Source organism: Rhea pennata, chromosome 5, assembly GCF_028389875.1.
Source record: "Rhea pennata isolate bPtePen1 chromosome 5, bPtePen1.pri, whole genome shotgun sequence".
Lineage (NCBI taxonomy): Eukaryota > Metazoa > Chordata > Aves > Rheiformes > Rheidae > Rhea > Rhea pennata.
Window position 1 is genome coordinate 12,709,513 of NC_084667.1, and position 25,280 is coordinate 12,734,792.

A 25,280-nucleotide genomic window follows, 5' to 3' on the forward strand; every position below is an offset into this window, starting at 1 on the left:
TGCTTTTATGGGATGCATGAGAAACTGGATAAGGATATTTTTCCAAATTATAGTCTTTTTGTGTGGAATTCCTCTGTAGTAGAAGACTGAAGTTTCATCACTTTACCAGATGAGCATTTCAAGCTGCTTCTGTTTTGTGGGAAAGAGATCTGTTAAGAGCACCAGTGTGGTGGAGCTGGTAGCTATATTCAGCATTAAAAGCTTAAAATTTATATGAGGATTAAATTGTAGTTCAGGCTGTAGTCAGTGTTGTGATGTGCTGCCAATAAAGGAGAGCAAATAGTCATCAGATTGTAATAAAAAGATTTTATTGTTAATTAATTCTGACCATCAGAAAAAGTTCTATGTGCTTTACCATCAAGATGGGAAATGAATCTCTATCCTAGAAGGGTTTGTTAAAGATGCAGCAAGTAAAAGAACCAAATTACTTGGGATAGGTAAAGGAGATGAGAAAAATGATAGGAGAGAGAATGAAAATTTCCACGAGGTTCATAATCAGGTTGATTATAAGTGAATCTTCTAGCTTAATCATTTGTATGCATATGTAATTATTACTTTTTTTTTTTACTTTATTCCATTTCTACATTTTTAAAAGATCTTATGATGAGTGTATGATTTCCTGAGCATTTTCCTGTCCTGCTGATCACTCCTGCTGTAGACTGTCTAATTTCTTGCTCAGTTCTGCCACAACTCCACTTAATCCTTGCTTTGTTGAGTTCATTGCACAGCTGACCCAGGACTGGGTCAGTTGTCTCCGGAGACTCCAGACCCCAGGTGCAATTCTGACTGCAAAGGCTCAGCTGCCCCCAGATGTGGTGACTATTGAACGTCTGTCATAGGGAAAATTCGCTTTAGAGCTATTTCCCCAGAGGCTACTCGGGCATAGCACGAAGTGAAGCAGGAAACAAGCGCTGGCTGCTTCCACTCGCACTGACTGTCTCGTCAAGGCTGCTCGTAGTCTGAACTTAGAACGTGGGTTCAAAAGGCTCCATCGTCTGCTGTCGCCCTTGTGAATCTCTGTCTCCTCATCCTTTTGACACCTCTCACAGATCTAGGAAGTCCCATTTCACGAAACCACAGTCTTTAAAGAAGGAGCTAGAAAAATTCAACTTCAGTGACGGGAAAAGAGAAGAATGGTGGCCCTGAGTAACAAGACTGATGATAACACTGCATCTTCTCTAACGCTGCACCTAGTCTTGCAGCTGTTTACTTTTCACCTTGGTAGATGGATGGGCTGCCTGGCCCACAGAGGGGGAATGGCACTGTTTTCCAAGCAGGAGATGAGTTGTCTAGAATATCTGCCAGCCACCTCTGTGAAGCCTTTTGTCATGCCTCACAACTGTCAAAGGAAATTCATCTTGCCGCTGCTGGCCTTTCAGCAGGTGTTTTTCTCTTCATACTTGAAGAGCACAAGTTCAGTGTGGAACTGTTAATTATAGCTTATTGGGAAATTTGTTTTGTATTTTCCTTCAGAAAAAATAAGATGAATGGTATTTAAGGTCGCTGTAATCTTAAGAGAGTATTTAACAATACAATTTAATTAAAAATGCAATTAGGATTCTAGTTCCCATTTAACAATACATCAGTCACCTTAACTTGCCCCTGAATTGTTCCCCTCTGCCACCTTATCATTCACGTGCCAGCCAGAAACAACAAACCAGAAGATATTTCTGCCTTGGTCAGTATCATTCTGGGAACTTCATCTTCTATCTATTATATGCAGAAATAATTGACATCCATCCTCTGTGCCTTTTCTAATTATTTGACATCAGAACAAATTAAGGATGTGCCCACTCCAGGGGGAGTGATTTGTCAATTTGGCCTTCCTAAAATGCCCATGGCTGTGGTGTTGGTCGTGAATGGCTGGAGACTGCCTGAACAGTGTTTAGCCCTAGCCAGGTCAGGATCAACAAGCTCTAGGCAGGCTGCAGGTGCACCTTATTTCTTGGTAGTGACTGACAAGGAGGTGGTGGGTGATGACCTGGTGCACATTAGAATAGGTTTTTCAGAAGCCCATACACATACCCTCCTTGTCTGAAAAAGCTCCGTCATGATGGTCAGAGGCTGTGGGTATTTCAGACAGTGCAGGAATGTGACCAGTTTAGATCAGTAAAGCAAATAAAATTTCTCTTTTTCTTCCTGAAACAGCCGTGCAGTGGAGAATGGTGGCACATACTTTGCTATCTTGGCATTACAGCATAGGTAAACATGTCTAAAAGGTTTGCAGAGGTGTAACTTAGACCTGCATGAAGAGCTCAGCTGCTTTTCCCCTGTTATGGAGAATGGACTTCATGGTTCTTTGGGATAAACTCTTCCCCTCCTCCCTTTCTGTTCCCCCAAGCCCCCAGGCGGCAATTTTCCTGAACTGAAATCAGGGCCATGTGCTGAGTCTTCTCCCTTTAAGAGGTTACATTTCTCTCACCCACCCTACTTCAGCACCTGGAAACAGACCATTGATCCTGCTTGGGAAGAGACCAGGAACTTCTCTGGGAAGAAAGAGCTCCTCCAGCAGAAGGAAGGACCAGAAGAGGACGAAGGAGCCACTTGATGGCAGCAAGCTCAGTGAAAACCATCCTGGGATGTCTCACCTTCTCAGTTACCCTGCTCTGGGGGAGGAGATGGAGCTCTATGAGGAGGATTTTTTTCCCCCTTTGGGGGAAAAATATCCCTGAACTGAGGCTGCTCTTCCCTTTTGTAACTTAGATAAGCCTCTGCCATAGTTTCTGGCTAATATTACTTACGTTGTCAGAGCTGTATGTATGGATTGGCTTTGAAGTGGGAATTAGAAGAAGGAAATCCTGTGCCTGGAGTGATTTAGAAAGGCAAGCCATGCTGGTGCCTTTGTCTCTTGGGGCTTCAAAATGCGTGACTTTCTGAGCCTGCAGTGGGTAGTATTGCAGTGAGCAGGCAGGGACCAGCTTGGTGCAGATATTTCTGTGCAAGGTGAAGCTAAGCTTCCAGCTGCCAGAGTGGGCAGCCACCTCCCCAGACCTGCCTCGGCCCTGGCTGAAGGCAAATAGAGCAGCATCTCCATGGGCAAAGGCCTCTGATTCAAGCAGGATAGCGTGTTGCTCTTCTTTCTCCCATTTCATTGCTCAGGTAGCTGCTGATTGATGCCTCCAGGCAGGGAAGTGTCTCCTGTCACCTCCTTTATCCCCCCTTCCCCCCCTTCCCCCTCCAAACAAAAATAAATAAAAAAAAATAAAAAGAAAAACCCTCCTGTCTGGCAAGGGTTCAACTGTACATCTCGTGGACATAAGATCTGCTTCAGTTCCTGAACCCTAATGACAATTTTCTTTAAATATTATTAACTAAGCTGTGGATGACTCTGCTCAAACTGCTTCCAGAGTCTAGATAGCCCTTATATTCATGTTTTGGATGGCATTTCCATGCCTGGAGGCCACAAATACAATGCATCCTAATTTCTCAGATCAGAGTTGTGCTAAGAAAAACCTTTTGGAATTCTCCAGATGTTTTGCAGTTGAAAGCTCAGCTGTTTTTTCTTTACTGCCAGATTACTGCAAAAACACCATGTCTCTCCCTAACTACAAAGCAGCCACATTTCATCTTTCTGAGAACAAATCCATAGGATGCTTTTCTTTTCTTCCCCTACAACAAAGTTCTTAATTCTGTCTGGGTTGTCTGGGGCACTGGATCTGCTCTCCTAGGTGTTATCGATATTGTCAGGCAAGGAGACAAATTCAGCTTCTGAAATCCACTCGTTAATATTCACAATTTTAGGAGATCTCTTACCAGAAAAGATGATGCTGATTAAGACCTCTTATTATAGAGAAAATAAGGTTCCTAAACCCCTCTATGTAATTTTCTTCTGTGTAGCTGGTTGTACTCCTCCTTCCCCTTTCTGTACCTGGACTACTTACCAAATACTTAGGCTGAGCTTGTGCTAAGGAATTAACCACTTGGATTCTCAAGGGGTCCCTTATATTATTCCAGTATGCACAACTGTTGTAGGCTTGTCACAAAATAAGAAAAGATTTAGTGTCTTTTCTTTAGTAAACTGTCAATTACACAGAAGGATCAGCTAAAGAGGAACTAGAAAAAGAACAAGTGTGATGCTAAGACTGCATAATTCTGCTGTGAGGGTTGTATAATCTTGATTTGTTGCTTAGTTTATCATAGTACCTTTCTTAAGTTACATTTATCAAGTAATAAGATATTTATTGAATTAGCTAATGCTTTTGCAAAGATCGGCAATGATTTATTATTATTAACATTCATAGTATGTCTACATCACAGGCTGTATTGAGTAGAGAGCTCTGTGGTAGACCGCTTCTGATATGCCTGTTAGCTCTGATAGGGCTTGCTCTAATATCTACATGTAATGTTGCAGCTTACAATATTGAACAATTTACAATTTCAGGGAGCCCTGTACAAGCATATAATTAGAAATATACTATCATTTAAATGCAAGATGATATTTAGGAGCAAAGCTCTGCAGCCAGAAGTGAAATCAATGCTAATTTGTAGCTACGGAGTGTAGGACCTTGAGTATGACTAGCTTAGACCTGAGAGCTAGTAATCCTGCTGGGAGGTTTTTGGGCCCTGAAGATGAAACATCACTGTTGAGATGCTTTTGAAGCATGCAGCAGCTCAGCGCTGCAGAGGCACATGCCTTCTCTGCAGCAGCTATGCTGGGGAGATCTTGTATCCTACCTGGATATGCATCTTGTCCTACCTATGGAAATGTATCCTATCCTACCTACCTTGCATCTTCCAGGTCTGCCAGCTTAAGTGCTCCTTCCAGCACTCCCTAAGCCTCCTTGGACTGAATGGACCCCACAGATAAAACAATGTAAATGATAGGTCTCTGCAAGCTTGACTTATCCGTGCTGAAATGGATACCCGAGAACAACTGAGAGCAGCAAAACCAGCAGCTGTAAAGGTGCATAACTCTGTGCTTTTACCCTTTGCTGGAGTCAGGGCTAGAGCAGGACTCTAGTGGTACCATATGGGGTCTGGCTGATGGGTACAGTCAGTGCATTACAGGGCTGATTGATGCTGGTCATGGAGAGAGAGAGGTGAGTGAAAATGACTTTCTTATAGGAGAAAAGGCTTTCAACTTCAGCCTGTACAGTCATTGCTGTATCAGAGCTGACTTCTGTTCAGGGCTCTGCTGAGGTTTACCTATGGAGTGCTCTGCTTACTCCTTACATTTGCTTACAGGCTGTTCAATGAAAGAGGTTTGAGATCTTCAAATGAAAATACTAGTTTATGTGAGTTGTTTGTTTTTTGTAATTAATGAACTGATTTAATGAAGGGGAGCAGTGATTTTGCACAGGACAATTCCTATCATTTTTATATATTTTCAGCAGACTATGTAGCCCGGGTAGTGCAAATAAAGTGAATTATTAGGTTTTTTTTCTGTGCTATTTTCTGAGAAGGACTGTGTTGGAAATGCTCTGGGAATAACCGGATGCGATCAGGGGAGAATAACAAAGAGGGCTCGGCAGTGCGTCTTGCAGGCATGAAGACTTCTGCTTGGAGCTCGAGAGAGTCTCCTCTTCAGGAGCGCAAGCTCACTAATAACTGAAAGCACACACTAGCGGGCACTCAGCTTTTAAGGCTGTTTTTGTAAGGTGCAACCGCTTCAAGAGATGAGAATAAGTCCTACCTGGGAGTAGCTAGCTGCTTGTTGAACCCTGCTGAAGGCAGTGCTGTCTGTACTGCCCTGTGCATGTGTGCACAGGTATTAACTCTCAACATAGTCTGAACTCTGCTGACGTGTTCCCATGGTAGCAATTTCTGCTGTTTACCAGAATGGGATCAGAGGGCTCTGCTCGCTCACCTGGCAGCACTTTGCACTTGCTTTTCATAGGTGCAAATGGCTGCTCTAGGCATGGAGAGAATTGGGTCCAGTGCAGAGTAAGTGAGCCTGTACTGAAATAATGAACCAGATGCTGAGCTTTAACAGCAGACAGCAAACATTAGGCTGTTCTCACAAAATGTAAGTGGCAAAAGTGCAGGGCTTCTATGGTCCTTGTCCTGCAGAGGGAATAAAGTGCCAGGCATATGTGCCCAAAAGGTGGTATTCCATCTAAAAGAGGAAGAGTAATTAAAATGATGCTATCTCTGAAGACTCTGATGAGTCAGGGAACTGGGTTTCTTCTGAGCGATAAGGGCAGATGCTGGCATGACCTAATAGAGAATTTCTCAGCTGTTAGATGTCTGGCTGAAAGGTAGTTGGGGGGTGGGATTCATCAGCAGGAGAACTGAAAGTGATGAAATGTGTGGAGGCAATTGAGAGAGGGAAGCAGCATGGAGAGTGAGTTAGTAGGGTGGGCAACTGAGGAAGTAAATGAATGTCTGCTGTGCAAATACCAGAGAAAATGCCACAGAAAGTGATCTGGTTAGTTGTGTTGGGTCAGAGGGAATTCTGCTGTTTCAAACACGCATCTATTGGGGTTTGAGTGACCTGCTTTTCTGTAGTGAATCACACAAGGTGGTGAGAAGGGACCAAGAAGGAATTGAGCAGTGTCTGGTATCTGCACAGCAGCGAAAGGGAGACAGTATATGAGCTGGCCGTACTGTCACAGGACACGAGCACAATCTTCTCTCGCATTTTTTTCTTTTCTGGATGAAAAGCTCTTCTACTTGTTTATCTCCATTTCCTTCTGCAATTTGTGCTGAAGAGCTGCCCAGTTGGAACCTGCGTGGTAGGAAAGCATCACTTTTTTCTGTGGGACTGTGAAAGAGGTAAGGGCTGGAGGTGATGGGAATACAGCTTTCACGTTTCACTCAAACTACTTGGACAGAGACATGTACCATGCATATGGAGTAGTTAGATATTTGTTTAGTCCCCAATAGATGTTTTCTTTGTGTGTCACAAGAGAGTTCCCTTCCCACTGGCTCTGATCAGCTAGCCTGTGAGGTTGTGGGTGATTGATCTACTACCTGGAAGAGCGCCTAGCACAGGTTAAGGTGCTCTATAACACTTTTCTGCATTGCAAGTGCAGCATGCTTTGCAAGGATGCTAGCAATGTTGTGGAGGCCATGCTGGGTACCAGTAAGTGTGCCTGCAGCAGCCCTGGAAGTGGTGGTCCTCTGCAGACGCATGCCCCAGCAGTAGCTTTCTGTAGCTTTCTGCAGTAGCTTTCTGCCCCAAGCTGTAGCACAGTAGCTGTCTGATAGAGGAATCTGGTACTGTGCCAGGAGGTAGGCAGGCAAAAAGGGGGTTAGAGGCCCAGCTGCTGTTTTACACATTTTAATTCAAATGTTCTGATCCTTTCCTTGTGTGCCTTGGAGATGTTCACATTCTGCAGGTGTATAACTTCCCACTGTCAAAGATTTTTAGGTACCTACGTTTCTGTACTCACAAATTCTTAAGTCTTAGTTGCTCAAATAAGTTAAATCTTTCCTGTATCAAGTTCCTTGAGTGGGTCACTTTGCTTGTGCTCTTGGATAATCTGTGCCATGCAATTTGTAGCCATGAGCTAGATGATCTGTTGCCTGAGGTGCCTACAGGGCTGGATTTGGTGAGCTTTTTTCATAGCTACAGTTTTGGTAGAACACAGGAATGCAGAATTGCATCGTCACTGTCCAGCCCTCGTCCCTGCTTCTCCCCCAGTGTTCGAGCCCGTGGCTACAGCACTCGCCCAGAATGTCCCCGGTGTGTATAGCTGTTTCTGACTGCAGGCTGTTGAGTGGCAGTGACTTGAGAGGGTGGTTGGCAGGTCCACAGTCATTGAAGAGACTTGCTTCTGTGAATTTTCACAGCTTCTGACCATGCTCTCCGCCTCCACAAAGCTATTGCCTGAATCCCGTGCAGAGTGGGTGCCTGGCTGGCTCCAGGCTCTCCTCTCTGTGCTGCCACCCTTGATGCCTCCTCAGGAGAAAAGTCCCATGTAACTCCAGGGGCAATAGGCATGGGCAGCAGGGCCAGCCATCTCGTTGCCTGTGTCCAGGACACCCATTGGGACACCCCTGCCTTGTGGGGAGCTGAGCCTGTGGTTACCCAGTTGCTGCTGGAGGTAACCAGTGGCCCATGCCAGGGCACTGAGGAAACCTGTTTCCTCTAGGTTCATCACACTAGGTTCATCACCTCTTCCTTCGCTTCAGCTAGACCAGCTGCCCGGGGAGGAGTGTCTGCTGCATTACCAAACCCTTCGTTTGCAGTGAAAACTCCTCGATATCAGAGATGGAGCCTGTCTCCATTCAGGCTCCTCCCTTAGACGCGTGTTGGGCACTCGCTGGTGCCCATGCGTGCAGCCTGCTGCCTTGTACCCTGGTTTTTGGTTTTAACTAACCCCGGGCTTCTGTGCCCCTGAAACTCCACAGTTAAACCAAAGCCAAAGGGTCCCCTCCTCCCCCCTTTTTCCAAGTGCACCAGGAGGGGATCTGTCACGGTGGAGGTGCAAAAGCCCTTTCATCCCTCCAGCGGCGCAGGGCCGCGGTCCCGGCAGGCCGCGAGAGCCGGGGCCTGCGCGCCCGGAGCAGATGGGCGCCTGGCGGGCGCGCGAGGCGTTAGGACCCTGCAGCTCGGTCGCTGCTTCCCTGCTCCGCAGGACTGAGCCGAGGCAAGAGCTAACGCGAACAGCTGTGTCTGCGAGAGCGAGGGGGAGAATCCTCTCACCACTCCTCCGTCGCCTCCTCTCCCCTCCTTCCTGCGCTCGCCTCCCCGGGAAACCTCCGCTGCCAGCTGAGCCAGGGCTCCCCGGCGCCGCTGGGGCTCTCGGGATGAGGAGGATCAGGGCTAATGCCATCGCGATCCTGACCGTCGCCTGGATCCTGGGCACTTTCTATTACTTATGGCAGGACAACAAGCCTCATTCAGCAGCATCCAGCAGATCCCCCAGCAGCAGCAGCACCAGGAACGGGCAAAGACCAGCCGGGAGGCTGGAGATCCACCGGGAAGACAGGACCATCCCCCTCGTTGTGAGTGAGACGTGACCGCAGAGCATGTTATGGTTTAATTCCTCCGCAATCGTTGTTTCGGGAACCGGGGCTCACTTGTTGTTGCTGCTGTCGGTGCCGTCGCAGGGAGAGATGCTTGTGGGAACATTAATCCTAGTTTGTCGGGAGATTGGGGTGGGGGGTTGATGAATGAATGGGGTGAAGGGGGAGAGAGGGAAACGGAGAGAGGAGGAGTTAATCTGCATTTAGATTTCTTTGTATTTATTTTAGCATTTTTGCTTGTAACCATGGCAGCGGTTACAACTGGGGAGCAGGATCGGCAGATCTCAAGGGAATAGAGTAATGCTGTGTGTAAAGTATTTGCAAGTTGTCTCTGCTGGCTTGCCCAGGCTCTGCTTCTCTGGCTGAGAGCAGGCTGCCCTTGGCTGAGAAAAAGGGCGGATGAAACAGCCGGAAGGTTTTTGGTTTGTACAAGAGGTGCATGTATATATATGTATATTTGTATGTATACACACACGTGTGTGTGTATGATAATGCACAATTTTTTTCTTGGCAAGACCAGAAGGAGCTGCGTCCTCTCACAAACCCTCGCTCCCACTTGCTGGCTCTGTGAACCGGGACTGGGTGGGGGGAGATGCAAGCAGCACTTGTTGCAGGGCGACTGTGTGCCTAGTTACTGGCCTCTACGTCTTCTCCCTCTGCTTTGCTCCTGAAGAGGTAACCAGGGCTGAGCTCCCGCGTTTTGGCTCTCTGAAGCTGGAGAGGGCAAGTGAGGCTGAGGCTTGGGTTTGGGCAGCGTGGGAGATGGGGAGGCAGGGGGAAGCCTCGGGAGCTCCCCGCTGGCCTCAGCAATGTTAGCAGTACTCCCTGCATGTTGTCTGTTTGCAATTTGTTTTCAAAGCCCTGCACACCCTGGGTTATCTGTGGGCTTGATATGGTGATAAAATCAAGCTCCTGACTTAAGGAGGATGACTGGAACTGTTTTGCTCTGTTGGTGGAGAACATTTGCCTCCTTCATCCTGCAAGGTAATAGGAACAATAAAGCTCCCCTACTCTAGGCAATAACTTAATTAAAAAATAAACCAGCCCCTGGGGTTAAAGTGACCCAGCAAGGCCATTCGCAGGAGAGACCCAGTGCAAGCAGTCGGGGAATTGCACTGTGTGTCACTGTTTGTGTTTGGCTGCAAATCCATTTATCAGCTGGCTGCACACAGATGGAAGTGAACAAAAGCAGCAGCCTGGCCAGAGTTGGAGCAGGGGCCAGGCGCTGGGGCTCTCCACTTCCCTCCCAAGTTGGAGCTGTGATTTTTAGCCTGAGTCTCCATTTTCTTCGCCTGTAAAGTCAGGGTGGGAGAGGGGTTCAGGAAGCACTGAAGGTTTGGAAAAAGCTGTTAGAGCAGCCTGAGCCCTGGCAGCATGGTGAAAATCCTGCTCAGTTCCTTGGGCATCACTTGCAGCTGCAAAAAAAGTCAAAATCTAAACCAAGGCTCTCAGGGAGAGCAAGGACGTTACTTGCTGCTCATTATGGCCTGTGGGCTGGTGACAGTTGGGACTGGTCTGCTGCGAGACCCTCCCCAGAGCAGGATTGTGGAAATGACTATAATGCCTCCAAGGCCAGGAGCTCTGAACAAGTGCTGGTACTCACACAGGTCCTCCTGGGCATGTCGGGGGAAGTTCTTGTGCTCTTTGGGCGAAGTTGAGCAAAGCGAGGATTTGGAGCACTTGTCTGTTGGTTTCCACCTTAGCAAAGGGAAAGCTGCCACTGAGCCCCTGATTTCTTGAGTTGTCTTGAACGCACTGCTCTGGTGGCTTTATTTCTCCGTTCCCCTGCTTATCTTTTCTGATTCTTTTCTTTATAGGATTTACTTTGTTCCCTCTCAGAGGAGTTGTGAGGTTTCGTGAATCCATGTCTGTTAAGCACCTTAAAATCCTCAGGAGGAGGATGCTGTGGAAGTGCCGAGCGTTGTTATATTGATGCTGTTTGGGGGGGAGCAGCATGCACTTGCAGCTAGCCACAAAACCTGTCATTATAAGCTACAGCGCTGTAGAGCTGCTGCGCTAAATCTGATCCCACTCACTGAATGCTGTGAAACATTCCAGTTTTGGCCCATGCCCTAAATTCATTAGCAGAGAAAAATAATCATCCTTTGCCTCCCCTTTCCTCTCTGCAGTAGTGGCTGCTGAAACCATAGGCAGCGGCATTGCTATCCATCCGAGGAGAGAGCACGGCAGCCTTTGCTGCGATGGGACGCGAATAACAAGTTGTCCCGACCGTGGCTGTCCGCCTGCGTGGGAGCAGAGGAGTGACTGCAGAATGAGCGTGGGGCCAAGAAGTGCGTGAGGAGCTGGGGAGGTAGTGGAGGCGCTGGGGACAGCACTCCCCGAGCACCCCGAGCAGGGCTGGAAGCTAGCCTGGGGCTGGAGCAGTCGCTGTTGCAGGCTCCGTAGTTTCACCTGCTGCCTGCCTCCCTCTCCCCATCCAGCATCGAAATGTGCCATTTCAGCTGCCCCGCTGGAGACAGGAGTAACCTAGAGGAATGGCTGTCCTTTGACTGTGCACAGCCTTCAGCCCCGTTTCGTTACTTGAGAAGTTTAATTACTTGACTTGATAGCTAATGGAAGCATTGTGTAAGAGCTGGCATGTATGCGCTCTGGATGCTCTCGAGTCCCTTGGCTTTCTGCAGAGCCTCTAAGGCAAAATGCACATTTTGATCTAGCTTTGGTTTCCTCTGCTCTGTATGACTGATGATCTTGGAGTTTAGGTTTGGGCTCATCTGCAAATAAGGGTGACTCATTTGACTTATGATTCTCTGGAGAAGTATCTTTTCTTTTTTTTAAAATTGGTTGCTTTTCTGTCGGGGGGGGGGGAAGTCTTGTCTCTTGAGTGAGTGAGTCAAAGAGTTCTGCTCTTGCATCTAGGCTATCATATTTCAAATCCTGGGAAAATTAAGGTGACTTGCACAGTTTTTAAAAATTGAAATGCTTTTTAGGCTTGAATTGAGCTGTGGTTTTCTTACTTAATTCTCTCTTGATGTGAAGAATAAAAATCACTTCAATTTAAAAGCTCTAGTGGATTGAAAGTCTTAATATTAAGCCAGTTTGTTGATTGACCTCATATTTGCCTGCAAAAGTATAAACTTAAAATCTGGTTGTCTGACTCTCACAAAGATTTCCCTTGCAGGCTCTGAATGTCTGAAGTGGGGGGAGGAAGGTGTCAAGGGCTCTTTCTGGAACACCGATGTCTGAAGTCAATGTAGTAACGGTGACTCTCTGGACTCCTGTTTTATATCCAGAAATGTAGAAATCTGGCCTCTTCATGATCAACCTTACCAGTGAATCCTATCAAGTCAGGATTTATTTCTCCCTCTCTCCCAGAAATGAAGTTAGCGTACCGCGCAGTTCAGCTATGGTAAGCAGTAGTGAAGCTGTTTGCCCACGGCCCTTCTTGGCTGGAGGGCGGTGGTGCCAGCTCCTGCCTGTCGGTGAACCGCTGGTGAACTGAGCCTGTGGGCACTTCCTGTTTGATCTTCTAAGGAAGATGGAAATATCACAGTTCTAGGAAGCATTTTTTTTTCTCTTAAGCGCTACAACTTCATATAAATTAAGAATTGTCCAAGGACTACTGGCAGTCTGGTCATGTATCTTCCCCTAGAGCCTTGTTGGGCATTTCTGAAGGATGGACTTCCTCCTGTGCTTTCTCTTCTCCCTCCCTGGCAGAAAATGCCTTTTGCTTCTTGGAAGTTTTTCTGAGGCAGAATGTGTAAAATGCATCTCCAGAGGGACTTTGGCATCATTTCCATGTGATGTACAAATGTTTATTTATTTGCCACTTGCTGCTTTTCTGCTTCTCCACAGAGCTGATGGATAGGACTCTGTCCTTCCCCCTCAAAAGATTGCAGAGTGGGAAACGTGCCCAGTATATTATGTCCAATTGAAGAGATCAAGGCCAATGCTGTCGCACGGTGAAAGCTTGTTAGTCAGAATGGTAGCTGGTATGTAATTTTGAAAGAGGAATTTTGCTGTTGGCTGGCAGTGTTTGTGCTGAAGATGCAGGTATTTGCTCCCATTTCCCAGTCCAAAGCTGGATGTGGGGCTGCCTGAGGGCTTCTCCAGGTTGCTGGTGTTTTTAGGGTGGTATGAAAGCAATATTAATGGGAAGGGGAGATGGAAGAGAATTGTTAGCTGAACACTAAATCTTGTTAGCCTGGTGCCTGACTGTAGTTTATAGCAGGTATCATCTTGCCTGTTACCATTGTCTGACCAGCTTTTGAGACTGATGCAGCATCTCCGTGATCCCTATAGACTATCTGGCAGCTGAAAGATCCTACATTGTAATATCGACTACATTTCCTCGTTCTACATTTCCTTGTTTCAGCTTTTGCTGATGCTTGCTATCTCTGTGTTCAGTCACTTGAACACCGAAGAGATAAGATCCCTCATAGAAGGTTCCCCTGTACTGAAGGATTTCTAAATGCTCTGCAAACATTACTGAGCTGAGCATCACCTGCCTCTGATGAGACAACTAGTAGGAGACTCTTCAGGGATATGCTGGGATGTGCTAGATTCCTCTAGATGTAGGTGAATCGAGGAGGAAAGATCTGGATCATTTGTTTTTGTTTGCTTGTTTTTTCCTTGTTTAGTCAGAAGACTAGCAGTGGCTGGATTTTACTTGCTTCTCTGAGTAACCAGGCGAGCAACCTTAGCCATGCCTGTATTTGCCACGGTACCATTCGTCCGTCTCATCGAACAGTTTAATTCCCAACCCTTCATCACTTTTGCCCTATCTGCAGCTTTCAGAGGATGGTATTTCACTCAACTGGGATGAGCTGCAGCTTTTATGGATCAATACGTGATCTCAGTTTGGGGGAACTTCTATCCCCCAGGGCTCCCTCGGGATGTGCACCTGCCTGGAGGCAGGTCTTGTCAGCCTCGGGGATGCAACTCTGGGAATGGAGGTGGACCCTGAGTACATGAAATAGAACAACAACAGGAGAAAGAGCACGGGTTCCCTGCACTGGCATCACGTCAGACTCACGAAGTGCAGGTTTAGTTCCTGTCTTGCTGTCCTAACATTTAGGACATATTAGAGGGCCTAATATTTAACGAGATGCCACAGCTCATGTCAGCATCCTCTAGAGTGGGGAAAAGCCCCAATTTCCTTGCAGTCTGACTCTTACCAGGTATCTTACCAGTTCCCTGTGGTTCCCACAAGTTTCCTTTGGCCAAGCATGAAAGTGATTTAAATCGAAGACTGGACTGCTAGCTGTGGTCACGTTCTTAAACACAGACTGCATGCAACAATACTAAGCAAGCCAGGAGGAGGTGGTTAAAAGTTAAAGCAAGTGACGCTGTCCTTATAGTGCAGAACAGACTGAGTAACATCAGGTATCAGGGAAAATCTACTGGTCCACTTACATCCTTTAAGCTTACAAGATTACTAAAAATTATTATTATTCAGTAGATTATTTTTTCATTAATTTTATTGGGCCCAAAGTCTCAACTTCTAGTAAGCTGTATTATGAGTTAAAGGGAAACATGGTGGGAAGGTAAAAATGATTGTCCTTGGCAGGGCTATATATAAACAACTTTATATATGTGTGTGTGTGTGTGTGTGTGTATAAATGTGTGTGTGTGTGTATGTTATGTGTATATATATACACAATATAAAAATACATGTCTCTATTTTTATTGTCTTTACCTTTTCACCCTTGAATTTTGCAGCCCTGGCCTGTGTGTTTAGCAGCGCTCTGACCTTTGCTGTACCTTGTTTTCTGTGAGTCAGTGGGGCTACTCAAGTGCTCCTGTGGCTCCGTTTTTAAACTCATTAGCTTCCATTTGCCAGTGCTGTGGCTATTTAGTCTTCTTGCTCTTTGCCAGCGTCTTCAGGGCAGTAGGTCTTATGAGCTCTTGCTTGTGCCCACTCATTGAAGAATTTGCAGGGACAGTAGATATTGAGCAGACCTTGTTTGAGGCGTATAATGTGTGCAGAGCTGAGCCTTTTAAATCTCAGTGTCCTAGTTAAGAGGGATTTAGTCCTTCCAACCTGTCATAGCCCATCTTATTTTTCCCTCTTCTTTCTTTTTAGTTAGAGGATTATAATTGTCACATTGAGCTTAAAGGGGATCAGAGTGCTCTATATCGTTCTTCTGCTTTCCCCAATGTCTTCTAAGAGACATCATAAAGAAGGGGTAGGAATGGATAAATAGGTATTAGCATCACTGCAAGTGCTAAAGAAGAGGTGAGAAAATTCTCCCTCACCTTTCTTATCTCTGAATTCTTCTTGCAGGATCTGCACGGGCTGCTTTGTGACCTGCTAGGCTGTGGCACCTCCCTGACACAGTTGTGCTAGTTTGTACCCTGCTTGAGTGACACGCAGGAGGGGGGACTCGTAGTAGTTGGTCAGGGCAGGATCCTGCCGGTGCTGGTGGGCAGAGCAGCGGCAGGAAAGGAGGGTGCTCAGATGCAGCTGGGTGTATGAAGGCATCCCCCACCTATTCTTCTGTGCCCGCTCTAAGTTAGAAGTTCTCTAGGGTGATATTCTGGTTCCCCAGCTCAGGAGTGCACAAAAGGAACTTAATGTTCTCAGAAAACATAACACGCAGATCTACCCAGTGCCTGCAGTTGTACTTCAGCAGAATTTAAGTGTGGCATCTATATTTAGTGTGAAATGTTCTGATTTTTGGGGGTGATACTCACCTTGGAAGAAACCTTAGAAGTGTTATAAAGCAGAAGTGCAAAATGACCATTTGAGTTTCTCGATTTATATAGCAGTGAAACTGAGGAATTGGGAAATAATGCCACAGCATACAGCATTAATTAGATGTCCAGGAATATGCTAAACTACGACAGATTCATTAAGATCAATTAAGTTTTGAGGATCCACATTATATCATCAATTTTCTAGTCTAGCTTTCTGTTAATGCTTTTATAATTCCACTAGAAATATGTCTCTCCCTGCTATATTTAACTTGCCAGCTTTGTGTGAAGCTTTAAGTGTGGTCTTACCATTCTGTGTGGCAAGGACAGCCATGAGGGATGTTGCCAGAAGGTCATTTTGAAGCATAAAAAGGAATTCATATCTTTTCAGTCTTGAGTAGGAGAATTGCATCTTAGTGGAAAATGTTTTTATCTAGATCAGAATTTAAGTTATCAGTAGTTCAGTATTTTTATTTCCAAGGTAAATTTCCATATTGATGTCAATGGGAACATGTGATGTGGGTAAATTTAGGCTGATTTTGGTCATCATGTGTCAGTTAGTGGTTGGCCCTTTGAGTTGTCAGATGTTGGTTATCCTGTGGTAGACTCGGTCCCCCTACAATCTGTACAAAGTAGGGATTGAGGTGGCACAAGCCGGTTACCTGAGACTGCTTGACAGGGTTGAGTGGTCTCTAAAGTGCATCAGGATTTCAGCCGTCAAAGGCAAGACGTGGAGAGAAGCTAGCAGGTCCTGAGGCTGCCAGCCTCTTCCTCGTGGTGGCTGTGCCTCCCTGCATGCCCCAGGAGGTCTGCAGCCTGGCTCACAGCTGTGTAGTGCATCCTGGTGGCAGGTTCCTCCTTGCCTGCAGGTTGTCTGTTCTGGGACCAAAGACCTCATGTATGACAGGAGAATGAAGCAGGAAAACTTGTTGAATAATAAATCGTTAGGGGCTGCTGCAAGCCTGCCTGGAGTTTTTAGTCACCTTGCTATCTTTTTCTGAGTGATTTGCACATCAAAGTTAGCCTAAGGTCTCCTGTGTGTCTTCCTTGTAGATAGACCTCGCGTACAGCCTGCATTGCTCGGTCCCCTCCTTCATAGTCTGCAGCTCTCTCCTCACAGGGATGTTCTGGTGTCCAGGCTGGGGGCTGTTCTGTGCAATGTCAAATGTGAACCTAAGAGACAGTGTCTGTCCCAGGGAGTTTATAATCTCCATAGAGGAGTCAAACAAAGGGTTGGAGAAAGAAAGCATTCCTATATTCCTGATGTAGAGCAGAGATTAAGTCTAAATCTTCGCCAAAAGGAGAAAAAAAGTATGTTTGTTATTCAGATCTACTAACCTCTGGTAATTAACTCTGATTAAAATGCCAATAAAGTCAAGACAGCCTAGATATTAACTGTGTGCTAATGTGAATTCAAAGAACTTAGCACTGATTTCAAGCTGCTGCCCAGAGATCATTAAAATCCAGTCTGTGCTATCAAAGTTACTATTTTAACTGGCTTTACTTCATTCCATTAGGGTTTTGCATTTTGTCTTGGTAATTGCTTTGGACTCCCCCACCCTGCCCCCACCAAAGAATTTCTATGTGGTTGGCTATACGCTGACCACCTAAAACCTAATTTGGCCTTTAGCATCACCTAAATGACTTGGGGGGGTGGGGGGGAATAAATTCTGCTAGTGGCTGTGGGTGGGGGGGGGTCAAGAATTTTCTACCCCTTCATGTATACCTAGTGCTGGCTCAGGTTTTAGTGCATGCTTCCTCTCCCCCATCCCAATAATTTTGGGGAAGAAATGTAGTGTTTAAGAACAAGCTGCTGCAGGCTGTATATGAGACAGGATAGGAAAGCTTATAAATGAGTCCTGTATGTGAAAATGTTAATCAGTAAAACCAGTTACCACTTAATAGCCCTACTTTTTACTAAGTCAAGCGGCCCTCTGTACTGAATGGAAATAAATCCCAGGCTGTTCCCTGAGTTCACACATGAATTCTGTGAGTTGGGAATTGGATTTCAATCTCTTCCACCTTAGGCCTAATACTGAATGGTCCTTAAATGCCTGGTAGCTGGTTGTGGTCGTGACTAGCGTGTCTGTGTGGCTCTGTAGGGATGCTGCTTCTTCAATCTTAACTCTAGTCTCTGTGGGTTAAAGTCTTTCTTGACTTTATCATGGTAAAGTGAGGTTTCCCATGTTAAGTTGTTTTTAATGTAAAGTGGCATCCATAACCAATGCTTGGGTTCTAGTCCTGTGCTCAGACCAATAGCCTGTGTTGGGGGGGAAAGTACATTGAAGACAGTCTAAAGATTACTCTCTGCAGGGAAAGAAGAGAGAATGTTTTTATCTGAGCATACGCTCCTGGCCTTTGTAGTATGTACTTGTTTGTTGCCTTGCTGCCAAGTTCTCCAACCAGATAGATAACGGCAATGTAAGTGCCTGCATGCTTGAACACCTGTATTCCTGTCCGGTGACAGATGGCACAAGTTATAAAGGGCAATGCCATCTCATTGGGCTTATGGCTTTTTTGCCACGAGTTTAATGGCCAAATGCAAACACACAGAGGAACATTTACTTTGATAGAAGTAGAATTTTACAAGGATGAATTCAGGTATTCATATACAGCGTCACTTGGAATAAGAGTCTGAATGTAGTACATCCAAATCTGGGTATTGCACCCCCATTTTTTTTGTGCCAAGAAGTAGTGACTTAATTTATGCTGTAGCAATAGGGACAAAATTTGCTGGATGATCCAAAGGTACAAATGGATGAATGGGCCTTTATCCCCACTGTACTGGTACGTTTGTTGTTAATAAATCTGTAATGTAAGTAGGGCAAACTCACTTATAAAGCATGGAGGCTTTGAGTTGCAATCTGTACCTGAGTACAGATTATAACTTGTACCCGTGCTGCAAGACAATCTAGAGACATGCTCTCTTGCTCAGACAGGTGAGGAGGAAAATGCCTTTTCTGTTTCTCAGGCAGCAGCAATATGCTACCTCAAGAAGGCTCCCAGAAGTCACAGGTAACTCTAAGCCTCCAGAGGAACCTGTCCTGTTTGCCATATATTTGTTAGTTCTTCTTGAACATTCCCTTGTATCTGTGTGGGATTGGGACAGAATTCAGGCTTCAGAATGGTTCTTCACTGTAAGCAGAAATGTGTTGAGTTACTTGAGGAAAAAATGGCCATAAGACTGGAAACCCTGATGATCCAAAGGAAGTTTCTTTCTTTTTGAAGCTGCTCATTAGCTAAATAACTTTGCTCCTGGGAAAGGTGAGTTGAAAATTCTTTACTGTTGTTTGGGGGTGTTCAAGCTCAAGTGGTTCCAGAAGGACTATCTGCAATTTCTCTGCTGGTTTGGTACCTCCAGCACTCCCAAAGTACATGGCAAAAAATAGCTGTGGCAGGATGTCTTGGATGTCATTTAGAGAACAGTTCAGCTATGTCCTCTGGACATGCACTGAATCTGGTAGAGAGAAAGGCATTTATACTGTGCTTTGGTAAGTTCTCATTATTGACCTAAAAACTATAGTTCTCAAACTGATAGTTGAAAAAAAATCTCTTAGCTTTTAACTAAATTGAGGTGGTGCATTTCTGAGAACGTGAAGGTGAAGAGCAATATGCTCCTTGGTTAGCTGGACTGGGTAATGTAAACACGGACGGATTTCCCTGATGCTCCCCATGAATGAGAAGCATTAAGTGTGGAGTGCAAAGACATTTTTATTTGTTATATGCTTATTATGTAGGACTCACCTGGAAGTATTGAAATACATTTAAAACATTTGAATGATTGCTGAAAATGTAGAGTCTTAATAGTGTCTTTCTTAATTTGCCAGTATGGTAATTTCAGCTTGTTAGGAAAAAGAGGTGTTTTTTCATATTTCCTCTTTACACACGTGTCCTTGTTTGCATGAATCACAGAATGTGGAGGAGTTAAATACTGTATTCTGCAGGCAGTCTCCCTGCAGATGCAGACTGCCTCCTACAGTAATGACCCACTTGCTATCTCTTGGAGCTTCTCGCTTGTCTGGGGAAGTAAAGCCATCTGATATCTCTTCTTCCCTCCCCACTGTCCCGTTAAATAGATTGACAATATAGTATGCAGGATGCACAACAGCCTCAGCTCTGTGGTTTTGGTCTGCATAGTGCCAGGTTGCCTGTCACTGTCATAGAATCATAGAATCAGTAAGGTTGGAAGGGACCTCTGGAGATCATCTAGTCCAACCTCCCTGCTCAGCAGGGTCACCTACAGCATGTTAGACAGGGTTGCATCCAGACGGGCTTTGAAGATCTCCAGAGAAGGAGACCCCACAACCTCTCTGGGCAACCTGGTCCAGTGCTCCGTCACTCTCACAGGGAAGAAATTCCCCCTCACGCTCAGGCCGAACTTCCTGTGCTTCAGTTTCTGCCCGTTGCCTCTTGTCCTGTCACACGGAACAACTGAAAAGAGTTGGTCCCCATCCCCTTGACACCCTCCCTTCGGATACTTATACACATTGATAAGATCCCCCCTCAGTCTTCTGTTCCCCAGGCTGAAGAGGCCCAGCTCTCGCAGCCGTTCCTCATAGGGCAGGTGCTCCAGCCCTCTGATCATCTTTGTAGCCCTCGCTGGACTCTCTCCAGTAGCTCCATGTCTGTCTTGTACTGGGGAGCCCAGAACTGGACACAGTACTCGAGATGAGGCCTCAGCAGGGCTGAGTAGAGGGGCAGGATCACCTCCCTTGACCTGCTGGCAATACTCTTCCTAATGCGCTCCTGGAGACCATCAGCCTTCTTGGCCACGAGGGCACATTGCTGGCTTATGGTCAACTTGTCATCCACCAGCACTCCCAGGTCCTTCTCTGCAGAGCTGCTCTCCAGCAGGTTAGCCCCCAGCTTGTCCTGATGCCTAGGGTTATTTTTCCCTAGAGTGCAGGACTCGGCACTTGCCCTTGTTGAACCTCAGGAGGTTCCTCTCTGCCCAGCTCTTCAGCCTGTCCAGGTCTCTGTGAATGGCAGCACAGCCCTCAGGTGTATCAGCCACTCCTCCCAGCGTGGTATCATCAGCAAACTTGGTGAGGAGGCACTCTGTCCCCTCAGCCAGGTCATTGATGAAAAAGTTGAACTACATAGGTGGGACCCAGTACTGAGCCCTGAGGAACACCACTAGCCACAGGCCTCCAACTAGACTCCATGGGGGCAGGTTTAGCTCAGTTGGTTAGAGCGTGGTGCTGCTAATGCTAAGGTCGTGGGTTCAATCCCTATATGGGGCTATGCTGAGGTTGGACTAGATGATCTGCAGAGGTCCCTTCCAACCTTACCATTCTATGATTCTATGACCATGTCACAGGCTTCAGCACTTGGCAGGAACTGGCTATTCCTTGCCTGAGGAAGGAGCTCTGCCATATCCCCTCATTTGGAGATGTGAGAGCTGAGAGGACTGTTCTTACAGAAGCCGCCTGCTCCTCCAGTGCTAGTTTAATGGACTACTTCCCCTTCAGGAGAGCAAAATGCTACCACTAGGATTCTTTTTATTACAACCAGATTTGCTGGTCATTTAATGTATGTCATGGCCTAATGGTGTTACTGTGGAGAGCAGTGATTTTCCTGGAACATCTCCTTTGCTGTGTGAGGAACGGGCTGCTCCTGCCTGATTCAGCTGCTGGACAGTCAGATTTGTCCTTGCTGATCAATAAGCAGGAAGTGCTGTACTGAGTACCCAAAAGAGAGATTCTAGCTTATATATTTATCAGTTATTTTCTAATATCAAATTAGTTGGGGCTAAGATACTGCACCAAGCCAAGGATCTAAGTAGCTAAAGAAATACAGGCTGAAACTGAATTATTTCTACAGTAAACAAATCTGTACTGATATCTGTTCTGCCCAATGTTTTCTTTACGGGGAAACAGTTCAGAGACAATGACATTGAGATGCTTCAGTTGTTACTTTTATTAACAAACAGATTTTTGCATCGATGCATCTGGCTGGAGCACTTGATGCTTCAGAAATGTGATAAGTGTTAGAGCATCACTTTTACAGATCAAGAATCTGAGGCAGAGAAACGTTAAAGTCCTGATTCATGCTGATTGCTCAGGCTCTGTTAACTTCTCTTTGGAAGTCTTTGATGCCAGGCATTTAATTGACATCTTTCCCTCGAGCTTCAGTGCATGCTTGAATAGTCATAGCTCTTTTGTGGAGAGGGGAGGTGGATTAAGGAAAGGCAGGGTGGCCGTACTCCACTGATGCACAGTGCCAGGGTGCTTTGCACCTCAAGGATGGCGCTTCTCCTGGAATGGCTTTGGGATGCAACGCAGAACGCTCAAGTCTGTCTGCAAGCGTGGCATCGTGGAGAGCTGCAAAGTGAAGGCCCTTGGAACAAGTGGCTCGAGTGGGAAAACAGTATCGAGCTGTGCCAGGTATGGTTCGTTGTTTCCTGCTCAGCAGAAGAAAAAGTGTCGCTGTGATTTGTGCTTACCTAGACATACAACTGGATTTTATTCCTGAATCAGACTCCTGGTAAAAGTGAAATTCCCCAGGTGAAACACAAGCCATTTGCACAGGGCTTATAATTAGAAGAGCTTATCATAAACACATTCATCTTTCTCTTTAACATGGCAAGGGGATAGATATGAATTGTATCAGTGGAAATGTGTCTGTTGTTTTTAGTGTTCATATGAAATGTGTCAGTCCTTAGTGTCTCCAGAGAGGGATGAGATTCCATATGATATTTTTGTGCTGACATTATGTTTTTAATTATTCAATGAACTGCTGACTGAGTTGAGGTGTAGCTCCACAAGACTTGCTCTCTGCTTATCAGGGCACACTTAAAACTTCCATATTTGTAATATTCTGGAGTTGCAGTGATAGAGGGGGGAAATCATGACGTGTTTAAATTTTTAATAGCGCCTCTCTTAAACATCTTTGTTTTCCTCTTGTGCTGCCACTGGTGGAGGAAAGGATAGAGTGCAGGTGACTTGCTATGACAACTTCAAAATTTACACCTTAGTTCAGAGTGTAAATAGGTCTTGCAGCCTCCTTGCCCCTCCATCCTCCTGTATCTCCTTCAGTTCAGCTGCCCAAGGGGTACCACGTTGACATTGACCTAAGAAGAGAGAGTTCAGAAAGTCCATTTGCTGTGCAGAACTCAAAAAATCAGAGATTAAAATTGCTTATTGGGTCTCTTTGTGAAACTTATTTCCCAACACCAAAGATTGATTGCTTGCACTTGGACTCTGAAGGGTCTGTTTTTACAGATAATAATATAAAAATGTCTCACTGGATCTAATGTGCATAAATATGGATTTCAGTGCATAAATATGGATTTCAAATGCTTGCCAGTGGGGTGCAGCAGGGTTCTCCTCTGAAGCTAGTGGGAACAGTTAGGCTACTAGAGAGTGGCTTTTTTTTTTTTTCTTTCTTTCTTTCTTTTTTACCAATAATTTCCTTCTGGATTCTTGGTGAAAAATTATTTCAGCTGCTTTGACTTCTTCCTTCCTCCCTAGATAGATACCAGGTTGTAAGCCAGTAGTTAAGAATTGCCTCCTCCCCTTGCCCCAGAAAGGAATTTAACACATGCAAGCTCTCATGCAAACAAGTTTTAAGCCCCTTTTTTAACTTGACAAAGACTTCAGTCTCATCCCAGAAGTCCTGTGGAGCAATGCCAGTGTGGAAGGCAGAGGCGGAAAGGGATTGCCATGCAGATGGCTTACAGGAGAGAAGAGGAGATGTGCTCTGAGGAGATCATCTTTGTGGGAGCTGGGTATACCTGTAGGGCAGGGGGCCAAATCTCACTGGGGCCTTCACTGTAGTTAAAAGCTGTGCTTGTCTGCTCTGTCTGGCCTCTAACTCAAAAGCTAGATCATCTGTGATGTTATTAGAGAAGATTACTGCCCAAGAGTTTAAGATCTGCTTTTCAGTGAGGTTCCCTCTGCACAATTTCACTTCTCCTTTGGTGTAAAGGGTTAAGAAATTTTCTTCTTCCCTTCTCTTCTTTGCTCCCTTGTTGTGAGTTAGGATGCAAGTGCCTCCGCTGCCAAGTATGACCTGATAGAAGGTCTTGCCTGGGAGATTTATTTATTTGTGTGAAGTTTTTCAAGTTTAGTTGGAATTTAAAGAGCTGAAGAAATACCTGTCTTTGTTTGCAACTGTGCACTGCCTATAATTGGCATCTCAGAAGACAGACTGTTGTGAAGTTTTTAAGATGCTGGAAGAAATGCTGACCTGTGGGCTGAGTGCCTTCTTTATCCAGGAAAGCCTATGGGATAATTTCTGTGCAGAGTTTTCTAAATGTCTAGCTTGCAATTTGAGGGCCCAAACATAGATTAAAAAAAAATAGATAAGAATTTACTGACAATCCATAGCTTACTGGATTTACTCTATGTGAAATCTCATGTACAGCACTGAGGATTAATTGATTAAACTCTAACTAGAAAAGTTTATTCTTTAAGATGTGAGTAATGAAAAATTGCCTCACTGGCTCTAAACAGGATAAAAATAGGAGCTCAAAATGGCTGTTGCCAGGCAGAGAGCACTGTTACCTGCTTTTAATTATAGGACAACTTTTTCCTTTATTTTTTTTTTCATTGTATTAATCTGGTGACTCCAAGTCCTTTATATCCTAATGGTGAATGGAAGCAGTTAATTAAAATAAACACTTTGGATCTGAGCTTTGCAGGGTCTCTAAGATGAAGGACTTGGGTAATTTCGAGGTAGGTGTTTTATGAAGCTGTTTCTTGCTTTGCAGTTCTTCCTTTGAGCTGAGATGGAAAAGAAGTGTTAATTACTTCTCCAGTGCTCTGCAAGAAATTACTGTAGCCTTGTGAACATCCTTGATTGTGTTCTTCAAAGATCTTGCTGAGGCCATGCAGCTGGAAGAATTCTGGTAGTTTGCTGAAAGAAGCAAGAATATTTGATTTTTAAAAGCCTAAAGGTGCTTCTTGACTGCTCCTCTTGCTCTGTGAAGGTGCTGTTCTCTATATTTTGCTCTGCAGGTTACTATGAAGAACTGTGCCTCCAGATTTTGAGAGTTACCAATGGGGAATAGCAACTAGGAGGCCAGGAAATGCAGGAGAAATCAGCCTTCGCAGCTGTCTTGTGGGACATCCACTTCATCTGTGCACACAGGATGTTCCTATCTCCTTGCCTCTGGGTACCACCTCCCTTTTGGGCTGCAAGAGAGGCAGGGGCTGGGCCAGGACAGTGCACTATGGGCAGGAAATGGGGGTTCTGCTAGCTTTTGAGTGGTCCATGGTGGGGGCATCTTCTGATAACTGGCTTGAGAAGAGACTGAGAGATGTGAGAGGAGTGAGGAGTTTTTGGAAGCAGGAGAGGAGGGGACCAAGAGGAACAAAGTCCCGGTTGGTCTCTACCAGATCCTGGCTGCGATCCCTGAGGAAAAGTGGTTTTGTTCTGTCACCTCTCGTGCTTGTCCTCAAATTAATTGTTTGATACAAACCTACAGACAAATCATATGCAGACAAATCTGAAACTAGATCAGAAATGTTAAGTGTCTAAACTATCTGGCATGCTGCAATGTGATTGCCTGGCCATTTGAATGCTACCTCCTTAGGACATGAGAAATGGAGCTGGAAAAGCCCTCTCGTGGTTGAGCTGGGGGTAGCAGGAATTGGAACTGCTGGGTTTGATTCCTGTTTGGCTGCCAGCTAAGCTTCATAGCTTTTGTAGCTGTTCAGGACCTATCTGTCAGAGCCATGGAGCATGCACAGCTCCTGCCACTTCTGCCC

The 25,280-nt window shown here is 45.5% G+C and overlaps 1 protein-coding gene across 2 annotated transcripts in view; it reads left to right on the top strand.

Annotated features, from left to right (window-relative positions):
- Window positions 1–25,280, top strand: part of GALNT16 (polypeptide N-acetylgalactosaminyltransferase 16) — a 90,517-nt gene that overhangs the window by 11,239 nt on the left and 53,998 nt on the right. The window contains exon 1 of one of the 2 annotated variants that reach the window (XM_062575862.1): window positions 8,542–8,892. The exons of the other annotated variant lie outside the window; for it this stretch is intronic. Within the exon in view, the coding sequence (XP_062431846.1) occupies window positions 8,695–8,892 (198 nt within the window). The 5' untranslated portion in view covers window positions 8,542–8,694. Of the gene's footprint in view, window positions 1–8,541; window positions 8,893–25,280 lie in introns of those variants that run through there. 2 annotated transcript variants of the gene reach the window in all.